At 39.8% G+C, this 15,200-nt stretch overlaps 1 protein-coding gene across 5 annotated transcripts in view; it reads left to right on the forward strand.

Annotated features, from left to right (window-relative positions):
• LOC126210127 (glycogen synthase kinase-3 beta) overlaps positions 1-10,426 on the forward strand; it is a 325,023-nt gene extending 314,597 nt beyond the window's left edge. For all 5 annotated transcript variants that reach the window (XM_049939273.1, XM_049939275.1, XM_049939271.1 and 2 more), the window contains one exon: positions 7,455-10,426. In XM_049939273.1, the coding sequence (XP_049795230.1) occupies positions 7,455-7,717 (263 nt within the window). In that variant the 3' untranslated portion in view covers positions 7,718-10,426. The remainder of the gene's footprint in view (positions 1-7,454) is intronic.
• Positions 10,427-15,200: the final 4,774 nt, after the last annotated feature.

A 15,200-nucleotide genomic window follows, 5' to 3' on the forward strand; every position in this document is an offset into this window, starting at 1 on the left:
GATTCCTCTAGGTGTATAGGTTTGCACAAGATAGTGTCATGCAGGTGCCCATTGCTGTACCCCAAATTTGTTTATAGGATATGCTCTCAAAGGAGAAGTAATTGTGGGTGAAGATATAGTTGGTCAGGAAGAATGTTATAGGCCTGGAATCCACTGGGTGTTGTGGAAGGTAGTGTTAAATAGTGGCATGTTGAAGAGTTCCATGGACCACGGCCATACAACCCAGAAAAATTCTCAACAGCTGAATAGTGGCAAGTGTAAAGGGAGGTGGCATCAATAGTGATGAGCAGGGCACCATGTGGTAGAGGAACAGTAACTATTGAGTCAGTGGAGGAAGTGGTTGGTATCTTCCATATAGGAGAGTAGGTTGCAGGTAATAGCCTGGAGATGTTGGTCTAGGAGAGTCCCTCCTTGGAGGCATAGTAAGTGACCACAATAGGATGGCCTAGGTGGTTGGGTTCATGGACTTCAGGAAGCATGTAGAAGGTAGGAGTGTTGGGAGTGGAAAGGGTGGGTGGGTGCGGGAGAGGGATGGGGGTGAGGTAGGGGGAGAGAGAGAGAGAGAGAGAGAGAGAGAGAGAGAGAGAGAGAGATAGTTGTGTTGTTTAATTCGGAAGGAGGCCTTTGGGTGGAAAGCTTACTTGTTAAGTCTTCTTCTTTTTTTTTTTCCCCCCCCCTATCTGTGACTTAAATTCCTTAAGATTTTCTTAGTGACTCTCACTCTCACATCTGCTTATTCTACCATTTGTTTTATGTGGTCATTCCACATTATCTCTGGATGATAACTTGTAGGTAATTTTTGGTGGTTTGCTAATCAGTGATTTGTCACCTATCTGTAATCATACACTTGTGGATTTAGTGGCTGCTGATGACAGTGATTCCTGGCCTTGGTACGAAATTTCACTTCTACTTCAGTCTGTATTCATATGAGAACCATAAAGCTTCTGAAATTGTGTCTTCATATTTATAACTTTTTTTCAGTCAACAAAAACTTCACAGTTTAACTAAGCATCTCAATTGAAGACTGGATCTCGTCTCTTTGATGGCAAGGTAATGTCTTCAATTGCAAACAACTGGCTAGAGCAAGCTTTGTTACGTGCGCTTGTCGGAATAGCTTCGTCAGTCTTGAGCCCTGATTTTCCACAGTCAGACTGCTTGTGATGCCTGCCAAAAGCACTGTCCAAGAATAACGTGAAGAAGACATTCTGTTAAAACAACAAATTTGAAGGCATACGTTCTATCATTGGCATATGTTTCTCGAATATATATTCCTGTTGGCTGGACATATTTCCCATTTGCTACTTTCAGCATAGTTGTTTTCATGGAATATAGTCTTCTTTAGCTGGTGATAAGCATTCAGCATTACAGGGAAAGGAACCCACGAGTTGACTAGTTGCCGGACAAGTTCGATGTCAGTGATCGACGTCGATGAGATTTCCTGACGTGTTGGTAAGTGTCATCCGTGGAAGTATGTCATCTGTGGCAGCTTCAGCTCCATAGGTGGTCACATGTCTCAATTTTCCTAGGCGAGCAGTTGGTACCTCTGTACAAGAATTGAGAACAGCAGTGGCATATTGTAGTGCGACCTCGTCCAGGGAAAGGTGATAGGCTTCTAACTACAGGTTGACAACAGTCATCTACATCTGACTTGCGTGAATAAAATTGTGGTGTGTGGCATGTAGCATAATAGTGATCTTTCTCTGAAGAAGCATACAAATGTCTTGGGTACACCACAGTAGAAACATGCTGGCATGTTGTCTTGTATCCTCCAAATGTCTGTCCTTCTGTGGGCATTAAACTTCGTGGAGGAGTCGGTTGTATGTGCATTGCTCAAATGGTGGATTGTTGTTTGAAGGCTACGACATAAGCCTGAGTGAGCTGGGTCCATTCTTCACAGTGCATTCGACTTGTGGCAGAGATTGGTGCTAAATGTTGGTCATGTACTACTATTTTAACATTATCTATTATCTCCTGAGACACAGAATTGACATTGGTGGATGCTGTCTCTTCTGTACTCGGTCCAACATTTCTGGCTGCCATCAACTGCTGTATCTACTCTCTTATTACCTCACGTGTGAGAGATGCAAGGTCATGTGGTCTTCCACAACTACTGTAGGGACAACATTTGGGAGTCATTCATACTTCTGTAATCAGTGTATTACCTGTTGCATTTCCTCAGTGTGCTAGCACCAGCTGATGAATTCCTTTGTAGGTGTGACAAGAGCTCGGCACACATCTTCTGCTACACATTTCGTGAAGTGAGAGATTTTGTTTGCATCTGTCATATTTAGTTTCACAATGTGGCATAAGGCCAAATCATTCTCTCTGTAACACTGTGTTGCTTCCTCAGGATGTTGGCCCTGCGCTCTTTAATTGTTCTTTCACTAAATGGACTCGCCAGTGATCATTGCCTTTTTTTTTTTTGTGTCACGTTTTGAGCTTTTCTTCGTTGCCCTCGAACCACGTTTGCCAAATGCACCGTGCCATACCACTGACTGCACCAACTGTGTTTGACAACTTGGTAGAGTCCTTTCAGCCATTTATCAGTTCATGACCAACCTTTCTGGAAAATGCTAACAGATGCCAGATATGTAGATGAGTTAATGCTGTTTTAGAATCTTCTGTCTCCTGAATGTACAGATCTTAGGTATAATGTACTGCACATATTTAGGTTCCTGTCCATGCAGGCGACAGCTTTTACGTTGCCTAATTGGAGCCGTGGTGATGCAGAGGTTTGCAAATACCTGAAGTAGAAGTTTTGAAGTACCTGGCGTCTCCACCAAACAGTGCACCAAGGTCCAAATCTAAGAGAGTCATCAGTGCACTACAACACTTATCACTGGAAGTATGTTCATTACTGACACCAACATAGAGATAGAAGTGTTTCCTGAGCAGAGAGTACTACTAATTTACACAGACATCGAATATTTCAGGATATGCAAATGTTACAAACGTAAAGAATTTTGAGAACCTTCTAGAAGAGATAAATACTAAATAACAAATATTTGCTGGTGATACAGTTTGAACCGGCAACCTGCAGCGCATCAGCTAATGACTGTGGTACACCACATTGCATTGCATCACAGCTTGGGGCAATACCTGTAAGTCGTAGTTATTTTTAATGGTTGGCCGGATGTGAAAACGTGACTAGCTATTGTTGACTTGCCATGACTACCTAGCCTGAATGATGCGTCCTTATGTTCCCTGTATCTGAGGGAGAAAGTTCTGCCTTACAAAGTTCTCCCTTTGCGTCCAATATGTCTAACGTCACACGTTGTACAGTGCATCTTCTATACACCCGATTTCTCAGACTTAATCTTCCTGTTCCCAATTATGGTTTTAGGCTATATTTCACTATATTATTTGTTTGAAAAGCTGTTTTAACATTTAAAATGTTGCTTTTTGTTCGTTTGGAAATTTTTCCTGAGGTCATATAATCCCCTCGCCAACTTTTGTAAGGAACGTTTGGTACCATAATACAGTGAAGGTGACGCAGACTGGCGTGGAAGTGGAAGTTGATTGGCAAACAGAAGAGAGTTGGGTGATTGGAAACGGAAGTGAACATTATGTCCAACGTGTAACACATTGTGAAGTTTGCTACATGTGTTGTATAGTTACTTTCACGAGATGATTAAAATGTTGTTAGCCCGATGATGGAAGCCTCAAATCTCTTTGCTGTGCTATATGAACATTGTTGACTGCTACTAAGATAGAATATTCATTATGCTTGAGATTTTTTTCTGGTGTAGGCAAAGTTCTAGTTGTGATGAGCAACAGACTGTCCTGGGTTTTGTAACACAATATCTTGTTTCCTCTATGAAAAACTGAATTTTGATAAATATTGTGGATAATTTCATTCGATGGATGATTTTGTTATCAGGACTAAACGAAACATATTATGTGCCAATGATGAAATGGATATTGTTAGAACAATAGTGATACCTACCTTCTGTGCTAAATAGTCAGATCGAAGTACCTTAATTGAAAGAAATAACCTGACAGAGAATTTTTTTCTCTCTCCATTTACTCTTTCAATGTGTGATGAACAAAATTCAGAATTTTCTACAATGGTTGATTTCAGTTTGCATACAAATTAAAGTCCTGTCTTCAACAACAACGAGCTGAACTGAAATTAGTCATTATAACACAGTAGTGAGACCTGTGCTAACAGCTGCTTTAATATTTATAACTTATTGACAATCAACACATGCTCATCTTTATTACAGCTTACCATGTAATTAAGTTTCCATAAGCCAAGTAGTAGGGGTAATAGGGGATAATGCAGGAGTAGGTTTAGTAATGAATAAAAAATAGTAGGCGGGTAAGTTACTACAAAAAGCATAGTGAACACATTATTGTAGCCAAGATAGGCACGAAGCCCATGCCTACCACAGTAGTAAAAGTTCATATGCTAACTCTCTCCACAGACGACGAAGAGATTGAAGAAATGTATTAAGAGATGAAAGAAATTATTCAGATAGTGAAGGGAGACAAAATTTAATGGTCATGGGGGACTGGAATTTGATAGTAGGAAAAGGAAGAGAAGGTGAAGTTATAGGCGAATATGGAATGGGGATAAGGTATGAAAGAGGAAGCCACTTGGTAGAATCAACTTAATCATAGCTAACACTTGGTTTAAAAATCATGAAAGAAGGTTGTATACGTGGAAGAGGCCTGCGGACACTGGAAGGTTTCAGATAGATTATATAATGGTAAGACAGAGATTTAGGAGCCAGATTTTAAATTGTAAAACATTTCCAGGGGCATATGTGGACTCTGACCATGTTCTGTTGGTTATGAACTGTTGATTAAAACTGAGGAAACTGCGAAAAGGTGGGAATTTAAGGAGCTGGGATCTGGATAAATTGAAAGAACCAGAGGTTGTAGAGCTTCAAAGAGAGCATTAGGGAACGATTGACAAGAATGGGGGAAAGAAAAAAAGTAGAAGAAGAATCGGTAGCTTTGAAAGATGAAATTGTAAAGGCAGCAGAGGATCAAGTAGGTAAAAAGATGAGGGCTAATAGAAATCCTTGGGTAACAGAAGAGATATTGAATTTAATTGATGAAAGGAAAGGAGAAAATTAAAAATGCAGTAAATGAAGTAGGCAAAAATGAATACAAACATCTCAAAAATAAGATCGACAAGAAGTTCAGAGTAGCTAAACAGGGATGGCTAGAGGACAAATGTAAGGATGTAGAGTCGTATATCACGAGGGGTAAAATAGATACTGCCTACAGAAAAATAATAGAGTCCTTCAGAGAAAAGAGAACCACCTGTATGAATATCAAGAGTTTATATTGGAACCAGTTCTAAGCAAAGAAGGGAAAGCAGAAAGGTGGAAGGAGTATATAGAGGGTCTATACAGGGGCGATGTTCTTGAGGACAATGTTATGGAAATGGAAGAGGAGGTAGAAGAATATGAAATGGGAGATACGACACTGCGTGAAGAGTTTGACAGAGCATTGAAAGACCTAAGTCAAAATAGGGCCCCAGGTGTAGACAACATTCTATTAGAGATACTGATAGCCTTGGGATAGCCAGCCCTGACAAAACTCTACCATCTGGTGAACAAGATGTATGAGACAGGTGAAATACCCTCAGACTTCAAGAAGAATATAATAATTCAAATCCCAGAGAAAGCAGGTGTTGACAGATGTGGAAATTACCGAACTATCGGTTTAACGGCTGCAAAATACTATATGAATTTTTTACAGATGAATGGAAAAACTGGTAGAAGCCGACCTCGGGGAGGATCAGTTTGGATTCCGTAGAAATGTTGAAACACGTAAGACAATTCTGACCGTATGTGGTACCTTAGAAGATAGATTAAGGAAAGGCAAAGCTATGTTTATATAGCATTTGTAGACTTGGAGAAAGCTTTTGACGATGTTGACTGGAATACTCCCTTTCAGATTCTGAAAGTGCCAGGGGTCAAATACAGGGAGCGAAAGGCTATTTACAATTTGTACAGAAAGCAGATGGCAGTTATAAGAGTCGAGGGGCATGAAAGGGAAGCAGTGGTTGGGAAGGGAGTGAGACAGGGTTGTAGCCTATCCCCAACGTTATTCATCCTGTGTATTGAGCAAGCAGTAAAGGAAACAAAAGAAAAATTTGAAATAGGAATTAAAATTCATGGAGAAGAAATAAAAACTTTGAGGTTTGCCAATGACATTGTAATTCTGTCATATAAGATGAACATTAACAATAGGAAAATGAGGATGATGGAATGTAGTCGAATTAAATCAGATGATGCTGGGGGAAGTAGGTTAGGAAATGACACACTTAGAGTAGTAGGCGACTTCTGCTATTTGGGAGCAAAATAACTGATGGTGGTCAAAGTAGAGAGGATATAAAATGTAGACTGGAAATGGCAAGGAAAGCTTTTTTTGAATAAGAGAAATTTGTTAACATAGAGTGTAGATTTAAGTGTCAGGAGGAAGTCTTTTCTTAAAATATTTGTATGGAGTGAAGCCATGTATGGAAGTGAAACAGGGACGATAACTAGTTTAGACAAGAAGAGAATAGAAGCTTTCTACATGTGGTGCTACAGAAGAAAGCTGAAGATTAGATGGGTAGATCACGTAACTACATAACTAATGAGGTGGTACTAAATAGAAATTGGCAGAAGAGAGATTTGTGGCACAACTTGACTAGAAGAAGGGATCAGTTGGTAGGGCATGATCTGAGGCATCAAGGGATCACCAATTTAGTATTGGAGGGAAGCATGGAGGGTAAATATCGTAGAGATTCAGAAGGATGTAGGTCGCAGTAGTTAGTTGGAGGTGAAGCAGCATGCACAGGATAGAGTAATATGGAGGGCTGCATCAAACCAGTCTCTGGACTGAAGACAACAACAACAACAACAACAACAACAAGCCAAGTAACTTTACAATTATTTCTTATGTATTACTTGATATTTTTAATCAGTGTAATTACAATCATAATTTTTGATTAATTTTACTTTTTTCTGTGGCCAAACCCAAAATCTCTCTCCATTATCTCTCACTTTACTCTTTTTAACGTTTTTCTTGCTTACAAAGTGCTTCAACATTTGCCCACAAGTATTTGAATATTAATTTGTGTGTTCATCCTGTCAGTAAATAAGACTTTTACAAAACTGAAGATATTTTAGGAAAAAAACATGAATTTAAGTGACTGTGCAATACATCGCTTTTTATATGTTTATTATTGGTAGATTTTTTAACTTGTACATTTACTAAATAATGCTTATACATCAGAGAAACTTCTCAGAGAAATTATAAAAAATTGCAACATACATGTTTGTCGAGTTGTAGGTTGGCTTGTGTGTGTTGTATTCTGCAGTATTACAGTGTTTGCATTTACTTTACAGCATGACCCATTATTTCTCCAGGCACTTGTGTTGGTTGGGCTGTAGTTGCTGCTGAAAAGTGCTCACTAGCTACTTGTACATCTTAACACTGTACTGTTACAGAGCTAAGCATCCAGCCATCTCTGAACCCCATCCTCATCCCGCGCCACATACAGGAAGCGGGTGGAGCGAGCGGTGCCGTGTCAGACGCCACGGCGGGGGCCAACCCAGGCAGTGGAGGAGCTGTTGGCACGGGGAGTAGTGTAACCGAAGGTGCCGGCAGCTCCGGAGGGGCGGGCAACGACGCCGGAGGTGTCGGAGCCGGCGCTCCGAGCAGTGGGGGCGGCGGATCTGCGGCGACGGCCGCTTCGACGAGCATGGCCTAGGTGCTTGTTTGCCTTTCGTGAGGGTGAGGTTGAGGGCAGTTGGCAGAGGTGTGAACAGACCACGTAAGGAGGCACTGGAACGCGGAGAAGGGTGAGGAGGGAGAAGAGGAACAGCTGCTACAGGGCGTAGTCGTGGGCATTTGTCCAAATATTTTATTTCATTTTATAATTATTACCTTTTTTACTTTTTGTTTCTAAGAATATTTCATCTCCTGCTGTAGTCTTTGGATCTTACGATTGTTACTAACTTTTTAAAAAAAATGTTGGCATTTTACTGTAAATGAAAAGTACCTGCTGAATGGAATGTATAATTAGCCTTTCAAAAACTTGGCATTAGATATGTGTAAGAAAATTGATTTATTGGTTGGCTTATTGAAGTCATGTATGTGATTGTTTTAATTAGGCAGGAAATGTTTTAGATACCAGTGCCACTCTGCTGGACTACAGTCAGTTTCCTTTTTTAAAAAAATAGATGCGAGGAGATAGTGTATATACTAGTGTGGCAGTTGCCATCCTTTTTATGGCCATGGCATTATATTTTACCAGTGTACAAATATTGATGCTAATTGGTCAATTTATTTAGCAATATTTGTCCTGATGTCTGTTTAATTTATATAATTTATGGTTAAATGATGCACATGTATAATTTGATCTCACTGGGGAACAGTGACTTGAAAAACTGAACAGTTTGACAAAATTTGAATAAATATTGTTTGTATCCCGGGCCGCTTTGATCGTGATTTAAATTTATACAAGATGATGAAGAATTGTACTTTTATATGGGTCTAACATTGACAGAATAAATGCAGTTGCTATGACATTATTTTGTAAATTTTTCCTTTAACAGTTGTTTTTGATATTGATCAGAGGAATTGTGTATTTTCTGTGATGAATAAGATTTTTTTGGTCTTACCTGTAGATGGTAAGGAATGTACATATTGATTCATTCTCAGCTGCCATCGGCATACTGTTTTCACTGTATCGAAGCTATTCTTTAATTGTGCCATGTGATTTCAATGTTGCAGCTTATATTGCTTGGAGATCTTGTTAAAGAGTTGGAGTGTTGCTGGATTGAGGTTACTGTCACGATTAGCATCCAGAGTGAAATTGTAGTGTCACAGTATCAGAATTCAAAGTTTCCTGTGGTACCGTGTTTCATAAGTACAAAACTTAGCCTAACTGATGTGGGAATTGTTTATCGTTATTATCCTGAGAGTATGTTCGGTTCGATTTGCCGCTGTTCCTGAGCTAGGTGGCGACTCCGATAGCAGCTCTTCGTGGAGTAGTGGCTTGCAGCAGTTTGATTTTGGATTTTACTTTTCTCTTCCTGCCGTTCTGCACTTCTGTGACTTTTCCTCGTGTGTGTCTTAAGGGCGGAGTCGGCGAGAGAGTACCACTAAAGAGGAATGACATAGTACTATATCTCCTGCTTCATTAGAGACTGCTGTTAATATAAATATTTAAAAAAATGAACTCCACGCAAAGATCTTCCGTGTAGGAAGTTTGTCCCAGAAGCCGTGTGTTTTCGTGCTATTAGATGTAAATGAATATTATCGGAAAAGAATTTAAATAGCCACAGTTAATTATGCAGAAGTAGTCATGATAAGTCACGTCAGATTCAGATGCTTGTATAGTTGACTAAGGATTTTTTTCTTGTTTCCTCGTGTATAAATATAATAAAAGTATGTAATGTTAAACAGTTATGAGTTTAAAGTGATAAGTAATAACAAAAAAATAGAAGCAGAATTTCTTAATATTACGCAAGGGAAAGGGGATGCCTTCATTTTGTACGTGGAAGACCGTAACTTTTCCAAGCAGATGTGTTGAAGGTTGATGAGTTCCAATTCTATAAATGCTGTATTTGAAAATAAGACTGTAGTATTTATGTGTGATGGTACAAGTAACGTGCACTTCTTCAAAGGTCGAACACCGTAAATGTGCCATCTGTGATACCTTACAGCTTGAACTGTTGTATAACCCACTTTCCTTTGTGTAATGAGTTTAGTACCAAACAGACAAAAAATAAAAAGAAATGCAATGGAATGGCAAATGTAATAACAATCTGTAGACACGCAGTCATATCCTAATAAGTGTGACAAAGTTACACATTGTTTCGCCACTCACAATGAGAAACTTTCTGTCAGTACTTCTGTGTGTGCATATTTGACACTGCACATTGTTGCATGTATAAATATTGTGATATTTTGAGAAAAAAGGAAACCTCTGTGAAATTTAACACAGTGATTTAAGAAAGAACCAATAAATCGTTTTATACCCACATAATAGTTGTTATTTGGCATTGTTTTGGAGTTGTCTACTAGTCTTATGTAAAGCATCTTTTGCTTGTTTCTCTGTCAACACAGGCTTGCATGAATGATTCTTTTTTTTTTATTTTGTAAGCAAATGAATATATATTCTACATGTAAATATTCCTGTTTTGTGGACTTGTTGTGAGTGGTTTACTAAAAATAGACGTTGTAGGGGACTGATATCCTATCGGTATCTTCAGATACATTTGTCATGAGAATGAAGGTTTTATTGGAGAGGTATATATAATATATACATATATATATATATATATAAATAGAAAATAATTATAATTACCTTTATGTAACATAAAAGTTTTAAATAGTAACAGATTTTTTTGAGACTTACTTGTATCTGTGTTTCCCAGAAATGTACATCATAAAAATAATTTTATGAACAATATATTGTATTTTTAATTTCTTGAATTTACCCTTGACAAAAAGCCTTGCATCTTTTGCTGTGGAATCATTTAGAGTGCTGCATTTCCATTCTCACATTTTTGAGCTGTTATAGTCAATGTAAAACGTACGTATGACGTACTTATGTTGTCTTCTAAGGATCTTACTGCTGCCGCAATAAGTTAAAAAGGAAAAGAAACAAATACTTATCACTAGATGTTGTGCAATACTTCAATAAATTTTCATAACACTTGAATACATTTTTAGTTTCATTATAGTGCATTTTGGTGTTTTAACAAAAGTTGTATGCCTCAGTATTTGAGGACAGTTTAAATTTAATTACTATTTATGCTTTGAGATTGTAATGCCCCAATTGAAATGAAGTAGATGTAAAGACAGAAACAAAACAAGAAAGCATTGAAATGTTGAAAAAAAGAAAAAAGTTGTTTAAAAATAATGAAAATATATTGGGAAGGGTTGAGTGCTTGAGGCAAAACGCACTCATGGCCCCCCCCCCCCCCCCACACACACACACACACCCCTCTTCATTCTTTATAGCCTTTTGTTGCACTCTGAAGGACAAGATGAAAAGCTGAACTCCAATTTGAAAATTCTTTGTTTATGTTTCTGTGTACTGCATCTGTCCCCCCCCCCCCCCCCCCCCATTCTCTCTCTCTCTCTCTCTCTCTCTCTCTCTCTCTCTCTCTCCTCTCTCTCTCTCTCTCTCTCTCTCTTCCCCCCCCCTTCCTCCTCCTCCTCCCTCTCTAGTTTTTCCCCAACTACTACTTGTCCTTGTTCTTAATTGCACTGTTTATTTCACTGCTCTTCCTCTTTACTGACATCCATTTCTCACTCTGTCATCATCTCTCTCCCCCTTTATCTTTGTCATCCCTCATCCTTGGCAAAGATAATACCAGCTCTTAACAGTTAACAGAGCGTTGCTCTTGTTCTTAACTGCAGAGTCTTATGGATCCTTGAATCGTAAAACCATCTAGCCTCTCCCAGTACGGTCTGATCGGGGAAAAAAATATGAAACCAATCAGACATAAAAGCAAACAGTAGGAGGCTCAGGATGGAATAACAGTAATATTAGAATTAGTCAGGCCACAGTGACTGGAAAAAGTGGTCGTATGCATGTGAATTGTTCTTCCATTGTGCCTGTCAGTGACTCAATGCCATCTCCTACAAGTTGAGTAGCAATCTATCCATTTAGGTTTGAATACAACATACTTTGCCAACTTATGACTGGAGACTATGGGAGTGCCTGCCAGATCTTATTCATTCTTTCCTCAATGACCTGTGCTTCAGTTACCACATTGGCAATTTCTTGTCGGACCGCCTTATCCAGGGGAGTGTAGATCCTGAAGGTGTAGTGCAAAGTGTAACACTTTTTGCAATAACTATTGATGACATCTCATCCACAGTCAGGAATTCTATTAAAAGTTTATTGTATATGGATGATTTTGCCACTTTCTGATCTTTGTCCAATCTTGCAGCCACCACATCTCAACTACTGGTGACCATCGGGAGCGTGGAAAATGGGATAAGGCAACTGGTTTCAGGTTCTCATCAGATAATACTGTCCGTGTAAATTTCAGCCACCTACATTTTAATTTTAACCAAGCAGAGATAAAAGTAGAAGACACTGTTTTTGATTTTAAGGAGTGTGTAAGATTTCTGGGCCTAATATTCAACACAACTAACCTGTGTGTGTCACCTGAAAGGCCTGAGAACAAATAGTGCAAAATCTTTGAACATTTTGAAATGCTACAGCAGAAAGATGTAAGCTGTAGATAGTTTTTCTCTTGCGATTTTTATAGAATGTGTGTAACATCCCACTGTGTAGATCACATCAGTGTCGTTTATGGATATCAGCCTTCTACGTCACGATGCCAAGTGGTATCCACTAGGAGTTTATCAGACTATCGGCGGGCTCCTGTTTTACCAGCCCAGTTTAAAGTTTGTTCGTGGGGACTGGAAAACCGTCACTTCAAATACAGCAACACCTCATCGTGGCAAGACAGGCTCTGAAAACATTAGAATTACCTCAGGCGCACAGTGTTGTGGACTGAACAAACCTGGATCTTTCAGAGTGGCTACACGTGACCGAGCCATTAGATATTAGTGTCAAAGAATGTCTTGTGGATCTGAATGTGTCATATCCCAGGATCAGGTGCCAGGGATGGGACAGACTTCTTCAGAACCCCAAAATTATTTTAACATTGACAGAGTGCAAGAAATCTTCTACCCTAGACTGTTTTCAAAAGGTTTTTCTTCAACCTTAAGTCTGTGTAAAGATTTTATTGTTGTATACATTATCTGATGAAAAGAGTCTGGACACGTAACGGTGGACATTTAGCACGGTACGTGCCCACCCTTCACTTTCGACATCTTGACCTCTGCTGAGGACACTTGAGGTGGGTGACTGCAGAAGAATGGCAGCCTATTCTTCCTCGAGAGCTGAAAAAACAGAAGGCAGTGATGTCGGACACTGGGCTCTGGAGCTGAGTCTACCTTCTACCTCATCCTATAGATGTTCCATTGGGTTCAGGTCAGGACTTTTGTCAGGCCAGTACATTTCACGAATGTTACTGTCAGCAGACCATTATCTCAGAGTTACTGCTTCACGATTGCATTGTCGTGTCAGTCATCTCTGACCTGTTCTTCTACTACACGCAGTACACAGTGCTGTAAAATGTGTTCGTATCATTTTGCATTTAGCATTAGGGGACCACACCCTAACCACGAAAAACATCATGCTGCAACATCATCTCCTCCGTACTTCAAAAAAATGGTTCAAATGGCTCTGAGCACTATGGGACTCAACTGCTGTGGTCATAAGTCCCCTAGAACTTAGAACTACTTAAACCTAACTAACCTAAGGACAGCACACAACACCCAGCCATCACGAGGCAGAGAAAATCCCTGACCCCGCCGGGAATCGAACCCGGGAACCCGGGCGTGGGAAGCGAGAACGCTACCGCACGACCGCGAGATGCGGGCCCTCCGTACTTCACTGTCGGCACTCTACACAGTGGCAGGTAATGTTCTCTAGGCATTCTCCAGACACATCCAATTGCCACACTCCAACTCGCTCGTTTGCAGTCGTACTCAGTCCCTTGGGATTGCTCTAGCACTGACTGCAGAAATGTGTGGCTAATGAGCTGCTTGACCATTGTACCCCATTCTTTTTAACTCCCTACACAAACTAATTGTGCTAGCTGGACTGCTTGGAGCACTTCGGAGCTCACGAGCAGTTCGTTTCTGTGATTCCACACAATTTTTTTGCAAACACACTCCGCAAAGCTCGTCAGTCCCTCTCCGTCGGTACGTGATGTCTGGCTGGTTGTTTCTTCACATTTCCACTTCAGAATTGCGTCACCAATAGTTTGCTCGAGTAGCTTTAGAAGGGTTGAACTATCCCTGATGGATTTGTTACTGATGTGAAATCTAATGGCTAGTCCATGTCTGAGGTCACTGTGCTCTTCTGGCTGATCCATTCTGCTGTTACTGCTTTTGTTCTGACAACGGAGTACACGTCACCTCATTTCCAGTGGTGGGTCTGCGTTTCACGACATTTGGAGGTCAGTTCTCCATTATGTACGGAAACTTTTGATTGGGTAGTATATATTTTTGTCGCAGGGGAAAGACACACTTAAGAAACAAATCCACTATACTGGGCAAAGATGTACTGCTTTCGCATTACTTGGGGATGTCTGGTTATTCTCAATTAGATACTGTTTAAGTTGATGCCCAGTAAGGGCTCTGTTAAAGATGCTGTTGACCACCCTAAATCGACCAACGTTCCTACAACACGTGAGTCCTGATTGTAGGGCCCGAGTGACCTACCTTTCCTTTCTAATCATCCCCAGCCTACCGTATTTACTCGAATCTAAGCCACACTTTTTTTGGGTTTTTGTAATCCAAAAATCCGCCTGCAGCTTAGAATCGAGTGCAAAGTAAGCGGAAGTTCTGAAAAATGTTGGTGGGTACCGGCACAACCAACTTCTGCCATCGAATATATGTAGCGCTAGACAGGCGTGTTTTGGAGGCACAAAGATAAATACTGGTGCCAAAACCTCTGTGTCAGTAAATAAATTAAAACAAAAGGTAGAAGAATGCAAACATTATGCCATGTATTTTTTCGTATTTGCTGCTGTCTCATTTAAATCCTGTCTGCCTAATAAACTACGATAATAGAGTGAGAAAACAGCAAACGCGGAAGAATGTACATATCCTGTCGTGTTTATATCCATATTATTCTTATGCTGAATAGTGATACAGTCAGAAATGAAGCACGGCAACTGACTAGATTTTTAAATCTAAGCTGACTAATTTCTGTGCAGAATGTAATGTACTAAAGAGGCATCTGCAAAGATTTTCAAACGGAGAAAATTTTTCGGTTAACTCTCATTCAGAACATCTTCTATCATACGCAGTTTTATTTGGTTCATGTTGATCATTATCGAAGAAAGCAGCAGTGTAAGTAACAACAAATAGCAGTCTCTTGCATTGTTTTGCTAATGAGACAATTCCTCTCTTTTTTTTTTTTTTTTCATTATCAGAATGCGACATACAATGCATGACACAGTACAATAATGCAGTTCTTAGAATGACGTAAAAAGCTGTAACAAAGACTTATCAGATTAAAGCAAAATAAGCAATCGATTCTAACCAGACGAAGCACGTGAAAAAGGAAGGGTACCTGTAAAATACGGAGGGAGCGCTTGGCACATAGCAATGGCTGCTTGGTAAAGTTTTACTGTTAAGCTTACGAC

This window comes from Schistocerca nitens, chromosome 10, assembly GCF_023898315.1.
Source record: "Schistocerca nitens isolate TAMUIC-IGC-003100 chromosome 10, iqSchNite1.1, whole genome shotgun sequence".
Taxonomy (NCBI): domain Eukaryota; kingdom Metazoa; phylum Arthropoda; class Insecta; order Orthoptera; family Acrididae; genus Schistocerca; species Schistocerca nitens.